General features: G+C 31.0%; 3 protein-coding genes across 8 annotated transcripts in view; 1 reads left to right on the forward strand and 2 right to left on the reverse strand.

Moving 5' to 3' along the window:
* The window catches only part of LOC115239303 (protein couch potato-like), a 98,323-nt gene extending 96,390 nt beyond the window's left edge, over nt 1-1,933 (reverse strand). Inside the window, exon 1 of the mRNA XM_029813770.1 lies at nt 1,901-1,933. Within this exon, the coding sequence (XP_029669630.1) occupies nt 1,901-1,918 (18 nt within the window). The 5' untranslated portion in view covers nt 1,919-1,933. The remainder of the gene's footprint in view (nt 1-1,900) is intronic.
* Nucleotides 1,934-2,503: 570 nt separating this feature from the next.
* Nucleotides 2,504-6,438, forward strand: LOC115239251 (protein MCM10 homolog). The gene is made up of 2 exons (XM_029813675.1): nt 2,504-2,724; nt 3,060-6,438. The coding sequence occupies exon 2, from the start codon at nt 3,070-3,072 to the stop codon at nt 5,296-5,298; it is 2,229 nt and encodes a 742-aa protein (XP_029669535.1). The 5' UTR covers nt 2,504-2,724; nt 3,060-3,069; the 3' UTR covers nt 5,299-6,438.
* Nucleotides 6,306-15,278, reverse strand: part of LOC115239254 (eukaryotic peptide chain release factor subunit 1) — a 13,166-nt gene continuing 4,193 nt past the window's right edge. For 3 of the 6 annotated variants that reach the window (XM_029813681.1, XM_029813683.1, XM_029813682.1), the window contains 4 exons: nt 14,883-15,012; nt 14,562-14,782; nt 14,306-14,453; nt 8,311-9,635 (listed from right to left, as the gene is read on the reverse strand). In XM_029813681.1, the coding sequence (XP_029669541.1) occupies nt 9,553-9,635; nt 14,306-14,453; nt 14,562-14,782; nt 14,883-15,012 (582 nt within the window). In that variant the 3' untranslated portion in view covers nt 8,311-9,552. Of the gene's footprint in view, nt 9,636-10,475; nt 10,495-11,445; nt 12,741-13,717; nt 13,829-14,305; nt 14,454-14,561; nt 14,783-14,882; nt 15,013-15,278 lie in introns of those variants that run through there. The other 3 variants (XR_003884610.1, XM_029813684.1, XM_029813685.1) reach the window with 3 other exon arrangements.

Raw genomic sequence — 15,278 nt, forward strand, 5'->3', positions numbered from 1 at the left:
ATTATATATATTAAATATATGTATCTCATATATATATGACAAATAATCCACGGAAAATATCTAGCGCTTCTGAATTGATTTTGATAAAAGTATATATAATCAATATAATAATTAATATTTTTTACTCAATTTTTTTCAATCCTGCAATATTTTTCAAAAACAGGATTGACAAAAGCTGTCTTTTACTGTCAATTGTTCTAATTCGATCCGTATGCGGAAATTATATCGTGCCATCAAGGGTTAATGCAACGACCCGCGAGACTTCCGATTAAACGTTTCCAGAACGTATTTCGATAGCCTCATAGGAGTTGCTTGCATACTCGTCCACGAGAGTTACTTGGATGCAAACTGACTGCTTGAGTTAGTCCGACTCCAACATCCAGTCTGAATATTTCATAAGGAGAGACTGGTCGATTTCCGTGCTTGTGGCAAGCGCGGCCACGTTGCCGCGAAAATCGTTAGTCGGTGTATATAAATAACAGTAGCATGTGATATTTGATACATGCAAGTATTAGTTAATTCAGTGCGAAGAAAGAATATTGTTTATTTTCTTCAAAAATACTATACTTTTTTAAATTTTGCATTTGTATAAAAATTGCACACGCAGCTTTTAATAGCATGGCTATTAATTTTATTATGAGAGAGAGAGAAGAAAAAAATTATATATATGATACTTTCTTAAAATATCTTAACATCTCTAATCTTAATTTTAATGACGAATTCTGTGAATAATTTGGAATAAAATTTTAGAAACATAATTTCAAGAAAAGTTATTATTCGTTGCGACTTTGTAACGTATTGTTATAACTTAATTATTAAATTAAAAAGCAAAATTACAAAGATTTATTTGGATTTGAATAGACAATAGAGTTTTTTTATTTATATGCACTTTTAGCAATATTATAATTATTCATATTAAAAAACTATTTTTGTCTTGATATTTTAATAAAGAAGAAGATTAGTTAATGAATATATATTATTAAATTTAAGCTCAAGATCCTTCTAGAACACTCTGTATATGATAATATCTAAACTCTGATTACATCACATTAAACTATAGAAGAATACGCCATTATGTATCAGTGACAATGCGATGAATCAGTGATCGTGCGATGATTTGACAGCAACTGCAAGTCGCAAATAATTTATTGCGGGCAATCATTTGGGTACAACAATTGCTACAAATTGTCGGCTTCCCTTATTATTCCACTTATTCATTGGAGAAAGATAGTAAAACTCTCCCTCTCTTTCTCTCTCTCTCTTTGCAATTATATGTACAAGAATTAGTGAGATACGTAAATTAATTCGTTAATGAACCACTAATAATCTCAATCAACTTATTTCTCAAAATACATGTAATGAAATGAGCCATATATCCATTAATTATTATTGAAATGTTAAATATTATATTTAACCAGAAATAAATTGCTGGTACAAGCATTAAATTATTATATATATTAAATATATGTATCTCATATATATATGACAAATAATCCACGGAAAATATCTAGCGCTTCTGAATTGATTTTGATAAAAGTATATATAATCAATATAATAATTAATATTTTTTACTCAATTTTTTTCAATCCTGCAATATTTTTCAAAAACAAATATAATAGTTAATATTTTTTACTCAATTTTTTACAAACCTGCAAAATTTTTCAAAAACAGGATTGACAAAAGCAGTCTTTTACTGTCAATTGTTCTAATATTAATCTGAGAATCTCAGAAAATAAAGATAATTGTGATTTGACTAAGATTTTTTATATTATATTATATATCGTAATTTTATGATTTTTCAATAACATCTCATACATATGTAAAGTACAGTAAAATCATCAGAAAATCATAGACAAGTATAAAATTAATTATAGAACAATGAAATGTATGTATTACATACTTGATGATGATCATGCATCAACTGTATGTTTGCTGCATTTTGGTGAGAAAGTGAGATATCACGAAGACGATTCCAGAAGCGGTTAGTCGATCGATATCGACACTGGCCGGAAACAGCAATTATACGTGATGTTGAATTCGTTACAATATGCCAATATTCAACACTCTTCACGAGAAACACTCGCGACAATTCGTTGCACACAAAAGTTTCACATTTAGACAATAACAAATTGACACGAAAGATAGATTTTTATACGGAACGATTCGAATATACGAACTCTGCAATTTGCCGCGACGCAAGATTGACCTAGATTGACCGCGATCCAAAATCTAAATGCGATACTGCGATTTTCGATATATCGAATCAGTCGAAGCAACAAATAATTCAATACGCCTGCGCAAATAATGTATCATAGAAAATACATAAGACAGACGTAAGAGGGACGCATCTTGTTCAACTCGGATTTTCTTCGGTTCTTTTCGCGTAGACTCGGTTCGGCTACATGCTTGTGATTGGTGGATAGTGTTTTAAACCACCCGTTGCACCCTTTCTCCCTTCATCACAGAGTAGGCCCGTCTATGTATATTATATGTTTATGCCTTGCATCATTTACTGAAAATTGGCGGGTAAATTGGCGAGTTGTATACAACGTGTAAATAGCTGTACATATATACACAGTGTTATTGTTTATGAAAATTGTTGAATAATGTGTGAATACTTGTGATTCAGAAACATTCACGCGTAAATGATTCTTATGATAGTAGCAAGTAATACTTTTATCAAATTCTTAGTATTGTAAAGTACAAAAATAATATAAAAGCAAGGTTAGTCAGGCATCTATAATCTATTATCATAGAAGCTAGCTGATCAATCAATGACAGACTTTGAACTCTTAATAAAAAAATTTTTTTTTTATTCCCAGGTTATAATATTCTCTATGTATAAATATTTTTATATATAACTATACAAATTTAATATTATAAGCAACATATAATGCCACTTATAATGACCATTAGTTGATTAACTATTTGACACTGCTTTATTTCTATAGATATGTACAAATATGATTTTACTCTAATTAATTTAAATATCATTTATAGGGGTTTATCTCAGAATATATTTATAGATATATTAAATATATATTTACCTTTTTTTACAGGGTTTGAAATATGGAGCATGAAGACAGTGATTCTGATCTGGATATCTTGAATAATCTCATATCAAATGATATTGAAGAAACAGGCGTTGAAGAGAATGATATTAAGCAATCTGAATATCCTGAACAATCTAAACAGCTTCAGCAATCTAAGTCACTTGAACCGAAGAAGACTTTAACAGAATTGCAGTTTAACTTCTTAGATTCTAAGTCTTCTAATATAAATAATGAGGATAAACCAGTTAATGATAAAATTACCAATGAATCTTATGATGACAAGCTTGATTCTTCGGATGATGAAGATAGGCGTTATTTTGAGGAGCAAAAGTATTCTAATTATGGACGTGAAATAAAGCAACTGTTAAAAGAGCACTCCTCTTTGAAGACTGAACAACCTGCAAAATTACAACAAAATATTAATATTTTTAATAATAAAAATAAGACTTTTGATTTTAATAATACCATAAAGGATATCAAAAACAATAGTATTACAAAGGATGTGTATAGTGATCCCTTCTTTGGAATAAGAATAATTAGTCCTCTCATATCTTCTGCTGAATTGAAAGAACGCATGAAAGACAAGATAGCTGTAACAGTATCAAGAGTAAAGAATCACATTGTTTCTGATAATATGCATAATGATTGGGTAATCGCCGGTGTATTAATCAATAAATCAGTTACAAGAACCTCGCAGAAGGGAACTTCTTACTGCATCTGGAAAATAAGCGATTTGTCCGATGATTTGAAGACTGTGTCTATCTTTCTATTCAGTAATGCCTATAAGCAGTTATGGAAAACAATCACTGGCAGTGTGATAGGTATCCTCAATCCAAACGTACTCGAGAATAAAGACAACATCGACCAAGCAACTCTATCGATCGACAATCCTCAGAAACTGATGATTTTTGGTAGATCCAAGGATATGGGTAAGTGCAAATCGATCAAAAAGAACGGCGATCCATGCACTGCGATTGTAAACACAAGTCGATGCGAGTACTGTGTCTATCATGTTAAGCAGGAATATAAAAAATGTGCGCGACGAGCAGACCTACAATCGAGCAACAATGCATATGGATTCACTGGAGATGCGTTAAAACACATGAACAAGCAAACTGGTGCACGAAAGCCTTACAATGGCCTGGCGCCGTTTGTACCAGTGCTGGCCAAACGCAATGAGAAGCTATACGAGAAGGACCGTGCTCGTTTGGAATTATTATCCGAAGCCACTTCAGGCAATGATATTACAAAAACGAAAAGCGATTTGAAACCAGAGATCAATGTGGATGCTAAGAAGAAAAAGGTAACTGTAGAACTGACAAACAAACAATCGAGGAAAGATTTCGAACGACTCAATAAATTGAGAGGCTGGCAACCCTCGAAGCAAGTAATAGTACAATCAACGCCCAATGGACCAGTTCTGTGTTCCAGTCCGGTGCAATCAAAAGAAAGTAATTATACGCCAAGCAAACCTAAAAGCAATCATGTAGATAAGAAGATTAGTCTGGCCCCTTTGTCTTCAACCCCGCGACTGGGAGCAGGATGTAATCAAAGTACGATAGATTTCTCCGAACCTATCACCAAGCAACATATTCGTACCGCCAAGATGAACGCGATCAAATGGGTGCAGGAGCATGGGAAAATCAAAGCAAAGGATCCCAATCAGATACATATAAGTCCAAAAGAGAAGCTCAATCAAAACGCGAAACGTCAGAGGGAAAATGATGAGAAAGAAGAACGGAATACAAAAAAGATAAATATAAATGACAAATTCAAAGAGATTCTAGAAGTCAAGTCTTCGCATACAGATTTGATTGAAAAATCCTATGACGAAGAAAAGGAGAAATATTTTGAAAAATTAGAAGTGAAAGAAAAGATGGAAGAAAAGATGATGAACACTTTCAAGGTTAATTGTAAAGCTGTAAGATGTGCAATATGTAAGTACACAGCCTTCTCAGCATCGGACATGTGTAAGGAACAAAGACATCCATTGCGTGTGATCGACGCTATTAAAAGATTCTTCAAATGCGCCGATTGTGGCAACCGGACTATCAGTTTAAATCGTATGCCATCGCACAGCTGTAGCAAATGCAGCAGCTCGAATTGGGCCAGGGCGGCAATGATGGATGAGAGGAAGACCGTTATCGCCACAGAAACTCTGTCGATACGCGGCGCCGAAGAGAAATTCCTAGGTTCGATGGTGAAAGACGCGAATCTCAATCTTCTCGTCCCGGATGAAGATTAGTAAATTCAATTTCCGTGAATACTCTTGTTCAATTAATAAATTGTAAGTAATTTATCTAGTAAAATGTAAAAACGGGAAGAGTCGATTGGTCAAGATATAAACTGATAGTTCTATACACTAGCGATAAAATGTTTGTATAGAACATAGAAACTCAAGCAGTGTGTTGAAAGATGCTACGATATTGTTGCCAAGATATATTAATTCATTATAACTTATCATTATTTTTTAATAATTGTCTATGGTGAAAATACATAGAAAATTTGTAGATCACGAATTTACTATCTGAATCAAATTATCAATTATCATCGGCTAAAATTAATAGAGCGACGCGAATCTTGCTTATCGCGTCTGATATACTTACTCTTATATATCATATTTTATATCTTAGAATCTACAAATACAGAACATTTGATATCCTTTTGTTTATTGTCAGTATTATCAATTTTCTTTTCTTTTTCTTTTTTTTTTTCACTTTATGAAAAATGTACAAATATAAAGAAATTCTAAAAGTGTATCTCTTGCACATTTCCGAAATGAAATACATCGAATTCTCTCCGTCCGAAATGTACATAGCGAGCAGAAACGTTTTGATATACAACCAGGTACACAACAATCGTATAAAGAACATTATTATTTCGATTACTTGCTTCATTAAATTACGTTTGATAATTATATTTAGGCTGAAAATCATTATTTTCGTTCCCGTTCGATAGAACTTTCTCATACAAAGGTACCTTTTCTCCTCGCGAAAAAAGTACTCTGTTCCTTTCCTTCATACAAGATACGAACTGTGTAAAAAGATAGACATGAGCAAATTTCTAAATATAAAGAACTGTAATTGGGATCCGAAAGCACCGCATTGACATAAGCTACCATAGATCAATATTATATAACATGCAATAATACATTTAAAAACAATATAAATTGGATTTTCCGCGACGTGTTATGTCAATATAATAACTCCGGACATTAATAACTATCTGTTTGTATGAGAAACATAGATTGTATTTTTTCACTCATATACTGTTTAATATCCTATGGTTGTCCACAATTCTGTTCGGCATTTTATATTACAATGTGTATGACACGTTACTCTCTTCCTTGTATATAAAACTTCGAGTAAAATATGCGTGAGAAAAGGAAGATTAGAAATAATGATTATTCGATAAACTTAGGAGTATTATTTAGAAATGAGATATTAATTTATTGTCATTTCAAAATATTTTATCTTTTTTAATACGTCATAACCGATTTATCATAGCTGTCATATTTTATATATACATACATAATTGTTAATTGCGGGCCAGAAAAAGCGGACCAAAAAATTATTAAATTAATATGAAATATATAAATACATAAGCAATTCTCATATATGCACATAAGAGGAATTATATTAATAAATTAGTTATATACTCTGTTGTCTTTTGAAAAAATCTTTTGATAAACGATCTTTTTTACTATCATCGTGTCACATTAATGCATGTATACGTGCGTATACATGTGTATGGAATGTTTTTAAATCATTATTTCAATCTTCCTTTTTATCACCTGACAGAGCATAAATCTCACAGGAAATGAGCAGCAATACCAACGAACATTTTTTTCCCGGTCCTTAGCTATAATCCCATATTATATATGCTTGTAATCCATCAAAAACAAGCTTTACTTTAAGATAGCGCAAATCCAACGTGGTACACATATACGAAAACGCGTGAAGCATTATAATAAGATCATATCCATGATATAGAATTGGACTGATTAAAAAACTTTACGATTACGTTCTCGTATTGCTGTCAGGTATGAAATCTAATCAATCTGTTAAGGAAATTAATTTCGATTGAAGAACATATTTCACTGACAAAACACGTGGGAATAAAATAATCAATGACGAATATGTTGTTAGCAGATTATACAATTATGCTTGCAAAGATCAGAAGGGCAAGCCATAATCTAAGTACGTCATCGATTCGATTATTAAAGCAACTGGCGTGGACGACATTTCCGTATACCTTTACATTTAGACAAAGATTACAAAGCTTTTCCTATTCTCTTTCTGTTTCTTGCTCTCATTCTCTCTCTCTCTCTCTCACTTTCAATAATTGATATTTATCGAGTTCTTAATTTATTAGCTTGCATACTTAAATCAGATATTCTGCTTAAGCAGAAACGAAGTCGCACCAATGTATAGAAATAAATAACTATCTAGACTCCTAGTGAGATGTTCACATATAAAAATTTGAGAAGAAATGTTAAGCCGGTAATTAACATCTGGGTATCTTGAGAGATAATACACAGATACAAATTCGAACCATCGCGCCACTTTGAAATTCGTTGTGCACATATCGCAAAATTGGATCTCTCTCGAACGTTCTACTTTGATGAAGCTCTCTTCTGCGTCTGTTTTTGTCTTTGTGAAAGGTGTACATCAGCATGATATCGCAGATATAATGTAAATACATCATTAATGATACACTTTTCGTCAGGAGACTCTTTGAGAAGTTGCTCCTCCTTGCTCTCTATACAATATTCTTTCATAAAGGATACTTCACCAAAATTGCACGTTACATTCTTTTCACATTTATACATACATAGCGTCGTTAATTACAAAGGCATCATACGAATAAGCGAATTAAATTAACATTGTTAAAATAAATTTCATAATATCTCCAATATAACTGCCATTTAAATATTGCGGGGAATATTTTCCTTTTTATTGAGGTGCACCACTATAACAATGAAAAAGTTATTTTAATATACTTTTGCGAAGCATTTTTTATGTACAATTGTGTGAATGTACAAAAATCTAAGAGCCAAGAGCCAGCAACGGAGCAATGTAGAATTGCGAGGAATTATCTGTCCTTATGTTTACAAGTGTGTATCACTGCATAAGACGGAAATACTTCATTTACTCCGTGGATCGTGTACGCGACCTCAACTTATGTCTAAGGCAACTGTGCCGTTTTTAAAAATTGACATCTATTTACAGAACTCTTTTCGTTATCGTTATATGAATTTTTCAAATCGGTGTAGAATATACGCAATTTATGTTCATAATAATCAGTTTATTACAGCTCTTCTTCCAGGATTATATCTGAACAGAATAATGCTATACAGCCGCTCTTGTAGTTCAAATACTCATTCCTCGTAAAATCTATGATAAGATGATAAACATCAATTTAATATAAAATTACAACCGGATTATCATATATTATACAACATTTGTATTCGGCACTGTAGAGCGTGTAGTATAATTGTTTAAACGAATCCCTGTGTGGATAATTAAGGACCATAAATCGTAATACAAAGTAGTGAATGTTATGAGAGTAGGCAGGTATCAAGCTGGCTTAATTAAGTGTCACAGTCTTCGAATTGCCTTTTCTTTCATAGACATGAATTATATAGCCACGCCATATATCAGCTGGTGCTTCTCTTTTTCATGTATCGATTTTGCGATCTGGTTGATAAATTTTAGACATGAATTTCGTGACGATATCGTACATACTGCATCATATGACAAATTTTGAAACATGCCCGTCTATGCTTCTCTCTTGGGACAGTATGCAAAAAAAGAACATACACTCATGTCCCTCCAGCTTTTTCCAAAGCTAAAATAACTAACTGACTTTGCCTCCAACTGTTCGCACAAAACTATCTCACAAGAGGCTATATTCTAATTTTAATATATATGTTTTGTGAATTTTTATTTTTCTTTATTAATTATAAATTTTTTACTATTTATTTTTTACTTGGTTCGTCCAATTTTGTCGCAATCCGCCAATAGATTTTATATTTTGACATCATAATTATGACTTCTTCTACAAATTATTTGACCACGCGATTCAAATCGATTTTCTCTGGACCACATATATGATTCCACATTTTATATGCACGACTTGATTTTAAACTTGACCACTTATTGATCAACATAATTTTTGAAGTGAGTGACATAGAGAAGGAGGAAGTAAAAAGAAATGCGTCATCGATTTTCGGCAGATTTGCGACAGATGAAGTTTTTGTCTTATACAAATAGCCTCTTGTGATCTTGCCATTTTCTTATCTTACCATGGTATATTAAGAGTCTAAATTTTTATGTTTTGGCTGAAGAAGCACAAGTAAGTGCGGAAATGTTCCAAATATTGTTTATTGTTAATACTATTGTCATTTCAAAATAAATAAAAACCCAATTATTGCTCATTGAAGCCTTGTAATGATTTTATTTGTTTAAAATAACTAAATATCGGTTGAGTTATGGACTTAGTAATCGTCCAAATCAAAGCTATCGATTTCGATGTCATCCAGCTGCATACTTTGAAAGTCCACCTTGTACCGCAAGATACCTGAAAAATATATATTTTAAGAAATACATGCTGGATAACGACTATTTCTCGCTTAAAGATTTCCTTTGCTAAAAAAACAATAAAATATACTTTTATATACGCGTAAACTCATTATTAAATAGATAGCAAAAAACTGAAGAACTAAAATGAAACAAGATAAATAAAAGCAGATATATATAAATAAATAATTAAAAATACACAATTTACAGCATATAATGTCTACGGCACCAATCTGCTAAATTATATAAATCAAATTGACATTTTATTAACAATGCTTTCCTAAGTAGGAAATGTTCTTTTTTATTGCATTTGTAATATAATAAAACATTAAAATTTGTAAAACATATATAAAACTTAAAGAAAGCAGATAGAAAAAACTATTTATAATTCAAAGCATTATTCATAGACAGAAAAAACGAAATCTGATTAGTAGAAAATTTTATTATAAAATTAAAAATTATATCATTATGTGTGAAAACGCGAGTTGTAAATTAACATATGTCTATGTAAAGAACATTATACGATTTAGGGTGATTGTAATGATTATACAGAAGTAAATAACGAAAGTTTGCAATCTCGTATTAATAAATTTGTCGCAAATCAGTACTTGCATAAATATTAATAAAACATAAAACTACGTGTGTGCATTTGTGTGTAAGAAAAATTATATGTGTACTATAAAATTATAAAAATATTAAAGGATTAACGAAACATCAATAAATGTATAAAAGAAAATATTACTTATCACATTGTAAACTATATTATGACTGCACGTCGATAATATCGGTTTTTAATTTTTATTATATAATATTAATAAAAAACAGGTATTATATATTGTACCTTTTTCCCAATATGCAAGCTAATTAAAATAAAATGCCGATTAGTACTTGAAGATATTAAATATTTTTTAAATTGTTTCTAAAACACATTAAACTATTTTAAGCAATTGCTATATATATATATATATATATGTGTGTGTGTGTGTGTGTGTGTGTGAGTGAGTGTGTGTTGTGTGTGTGTGTGTGTGTGTGTGTGTGTGTGTGTGTGTGTGTGTGTGTGTGTGTGTGTGTGTGTGTGTGTGTGTGTGTGTGTGTGTGTGTGTGTGTGTGTGTGTGTGTGTGTGTGTGTGTGTGTGTGTGTGTGTGTGTGTGTGTGTGTGTGTGTGTGTGTGTGTGTGTGTGTGTGTGTGTGTGTGTGTGTGTGTGTGTGTGTGTGTGTGTGTGTGTGTGTGTGTGTGTGTGTGTGTGTGTGTGTGTGTGTGTGTGTGTGTGTGTGTGTGTGTGTGTGTGTGTGTGTGTGTGTGTGTGTGTGTGTGTGTGTGTGTGTGTGTGTGTGTGTGTGTGTGTGTGTGTGTGTGTGTGTGTGTGTGTGTGTGTGTGTGTGTGTGTGTGTGTGTGTGTGTGTGTGTGTGTGTGTGTGTGTGTGTGTGTGTGTGTGTGTGTGTGTGTGTGTGTGTGTGTGTGTGTGTGTGTGTGTGTGTGTGTGTGTGTGTGTGTGTGTGTGTGTGTGTGTGTGTGTGTGTGTGTGTGTGTGTGTGTGTGTGTGTGTGTGTGTGTGTGTGTGTGTGTGTGTGTGTGTGTGTGTGTGTGTGTGTGTGTGTGTGTGTGTGTGTGTGTGTGTGTGTGTGTGTGTGTGTGTGTGTGTGTGTGTGTGTGTGTGTGTGTGTGTGTGTGTGTGTGTGTGTGTGTGTGTGTGTGTGTGTGTGTGTGTGTGTGTGTGTGTGTGTGTGTGTGTGTGTGTGTGTGTGTGTGTGTGTGTGTGTGTGTGTGTGTGTGTGTGTGTGTGTGTGTGTGTGTGTGTGTGTGTGAGCCATATAAATATATGTGTAGATATCATGTATAAATACATGATATTTATGTTCATTATCAGAAATAATATTTCTTGTTTCTCATATACATGGAAACTTTCATATTTGCATTTAATTTTAATTGCATATATTTTTTATTTAATATATTATAGAATATATTATCTATGATAATAAACTCAGCCTTTATAATTCTTATTATAACATGCAGATGTAATCATTGGAAATGTGTATTGAACTGATTGTATATTAAATTATGGTTTTCTATTTTACATTGTATATAAGCGTGGATAAAGCATATATCGATACAAAAATATATTCAGTTATGATATAAATTTTTAATTTAATATGGAACATTTATCATAAGACTATAATGATCTCAAAACTCTTGTGTAGATTACTATTCAACTACTTCAACTATTCATTACAATTACAAATTTTATAATAAATATTTTGATATTTTGATAAGATTTCTAAATAGAAAGTTGAGATAATTAATGTAATATTTTTTTAAAATTAAGCACATACATTATTTTCATATTTATAAAAATTACATTTCTCTTTTTTTTCAATAGAGTAAATGTAATAACACTGGTAAAATGATACATTAAACACTAAAGTTAAATTTCGAATTATTAAATCAGTACTTGAAAAAGCACAGAGACTGAAATACACAATTATATTGAAGGAATATACATGCGCGATTATTAATGTATAGTCCAGTCTATACAATGTCTATAGCGTAATTATAAAAACAAATTCTGACAAAATATTTAAATACTGTATAGGAAAATGGCAGAAAAACAAAATTAAGAAAATATAATATCAGAATCATGTCAAATGCATAATACAGAATCTTACTTGTGTGAAGGGACTGATGGTAAATATTATAAAGAATATCGTGCAAACTAAGATGTTTAATATATACTATAATATATACTATAGTATAATAAAAGAAATATAACGATTTGAGAGTTGAAAATCAGATATATATACGCACACTGCATGTGTTTCCATTCAGCAAAACTCTCTTATATAATTCATATACTTAATGAGTGATGAATCAAGAATTATCAGATTGTGTACATGTATATAAGATGCTGTATATTCAAAAAGTCATCTTGATCAGTGAGATAAATATCGATATTTTTAAGTTGGGACAATATACAATGAATAGTTAATTTTTAGTAATGATAATGAAACTACTAACATTACTGACTAGAGAAGCTCACATTGACATTTAAAAGCGTTATTAATCAGTTTATAACATTCCTGTATACGACCTTTCGTTCACGAGTTTTCTGTGAATATGATGTTACTATATATCTTTTGCTGCTCAAAGATGAGATGTGGTTAACGAATATGAAAGAATGTGACTGTATATTTGATATCAGGCAGATATTATCTTTCCATTGAATTAACCACTGTGTATTGCGTCTACTTCTCCAATTATAAGACTAACAGTGTACAGATCTAACGACATGGCGTAAAAAATAGGATAGAGGAACTGAAAGATTTCAACTCACCCCGTATATAAACATAGAGTTATTCATAGATATATGTAAATATATATGCAAGATTTTCTTTATTTGCATTTACCATCAAGAAAGAAAGAAAAAGAAAAACAACGAAGGTGTTCTCAGACTTCTTTTTTATTTATGAAAACAATAAACAGTATACCCTTGATAAACATGAACTAAAAACATCTATTACCACATCCAAAATTATTTTGAGAGAGACATATATGCATATATATACTACAGATCTGCACAAAAAAGAAACAAACTATTTAGTGAGAAACCCAATGGAAGAAACTGAATTTTTCTTGGACAAATTTATCTTTATATTTAAATTAATCACAAAAAGCACACACATATATTTAATAATCATAAATATTATTTTTTCATACTATCAATGTATATAATTTTTTATATATAGAGAGAAAAGATCTTAGAGAGACTTATATAATATCAAATACTTATATAATTAGTTATAATAGGCTAAATTTTTTTATGCAATAGTATGTTATTAATGAAAAGCAATATTTACATTATAAAAAAGAGAATAAGAATTAAGCATTTTTTCAGGTATAAAGCTTGATTATATACTTCATTTACTTGAATTTTATTAAATTATTTATCAAATACTTATGATGCAGAAGTGAAATCAAAATTAATTGAAAATAAATGAACAAATGATAAATTTGTCCAGCTTTGCAAATAATATGTTCTATGATACACGAGATGTAAGTGAATGCACGCAAGACAGAAAGAGCTACCTGGTTGATTCTGAGTAATTCACGGATGAAATTAGTAATCATCGAGGTCAACATCATCAAGAGGCTCATCAGCCTGCAGAGACTGGAAATCAACTTTGTAGCGGAGGATTCCTATGTACCAACATATATACTCCACAGTTAATATCAGTATGATGAAATTTACTTTCCATGCAAAAATAATCTTTGCTCGTGTCTAACGTCATAACGTTAATCTGTATTGGTTTTTGAGGATATTGTGAACCCAAAAAATGAAACTACACCATAACTTGTCAATGTGTATGAAGTTTCACAGTAAGTCAATGCGCAAATTGCACTAGAGAAAGCCTAACATTTACACGATATTGTTTAGAATGTTTCATGAGAATGTTTTTAATACTTTTCTTTAGTTTTAATTTTTCTTGCTATTCTTATTATGTTCTTCAATCCTTTTACACTTATGCGCTTTATTTTCTTGGAATCACTTAGTGTATATATACATTTTGCAGTACATAAGGGAAGTATATATATATATAGATAGATACATATATATGTATCTGTCTCATGAAATTACAAATGATGATAATAAGTATATGTATAAAAGAGACTCACCTCCAATGCCACCAAAACCTCTGACAAATTGGGAGCCTTCCTGCGATTTGTCGGTGATAATTTCCAAGGTAGCACCAAAACTCTTGTAATTGTTTGCGAGCCATTCAAGTAATGGTTGACATTCTACAAGTTCCAGTTCTACCCCGCTCTATGAAAATAGGAGCAAAAAGATATATAAGATATACTTTATTTTAAAAAGAATTGTAAAATAATCAAAAACTATATTCCTATCTTGTAGCAATATTCGGATGTTTACCTCCTTATCTGTGAAGTGAGTCTTATCCTTTTCTTGTTCTGGCGTTAAGTGCAAAACTTTCTCTTCTGCGTTTGTATGATTTTTCAAAACATATCGTTGAATATCTAAATTCTCCCAACAGATTAGAGTTTCGACACTACCTAATTCTAAGGCTCTCAATGTATCTTCTACGCCAAAACAGTACTTTCCAGTTTCTTGAGAAATTTCATCAAAATAACGACCTAATTAAAAAAAGAAATTAATAATAATGCATCTCATTGAATATATTATATATATACATATATATCATTACTATATATATTTAGTATATAATATCTTTACCAATCAATTTTTTCTCTTGGATAAACTTCACATTTTGCAAAGATTCGGCTGCTAACTCAATGGCTTGGTTAAAACCATTTTCGCCACCATATGATACATCAACCAGTTTTATAACCTTAGCTTGCAATCTCTGAAAAAAAATCACAGGTATTATCTTAAAAAAAAAAAAAAAAAAAAAAAAAAAAACCCCTACTTTTTTTTTTCTTTATTATAGATCTGTCTTAAATTTTGTTTTGTAAATAATAAATAATTTAAAACAAAATAAAATATTTATAAAAAATTTCCCGGGACGAAAAGTCCATATGTATAATCATATATAAATATATAGAATTATATATAAAATATGTTCATGTAATATATGTTTTTCTCTTGTATAATTTCTGTTTCATGTATATA

This window comes from Formica exsecta, unplaced genomic scaffold, assembly GCF_003651465.1.
Source record: "Formica exsecta isolate Colony F162 unplaced genomic scaffold, ASM365146v1 scaffold37, whole genome shotgun sequence".
Lineage (NCBI taxonomy): Eukaryota > Metazoa > Arthropoda > Insecta > Hymenoptera > Formicidae > Formica > Formica exsecta.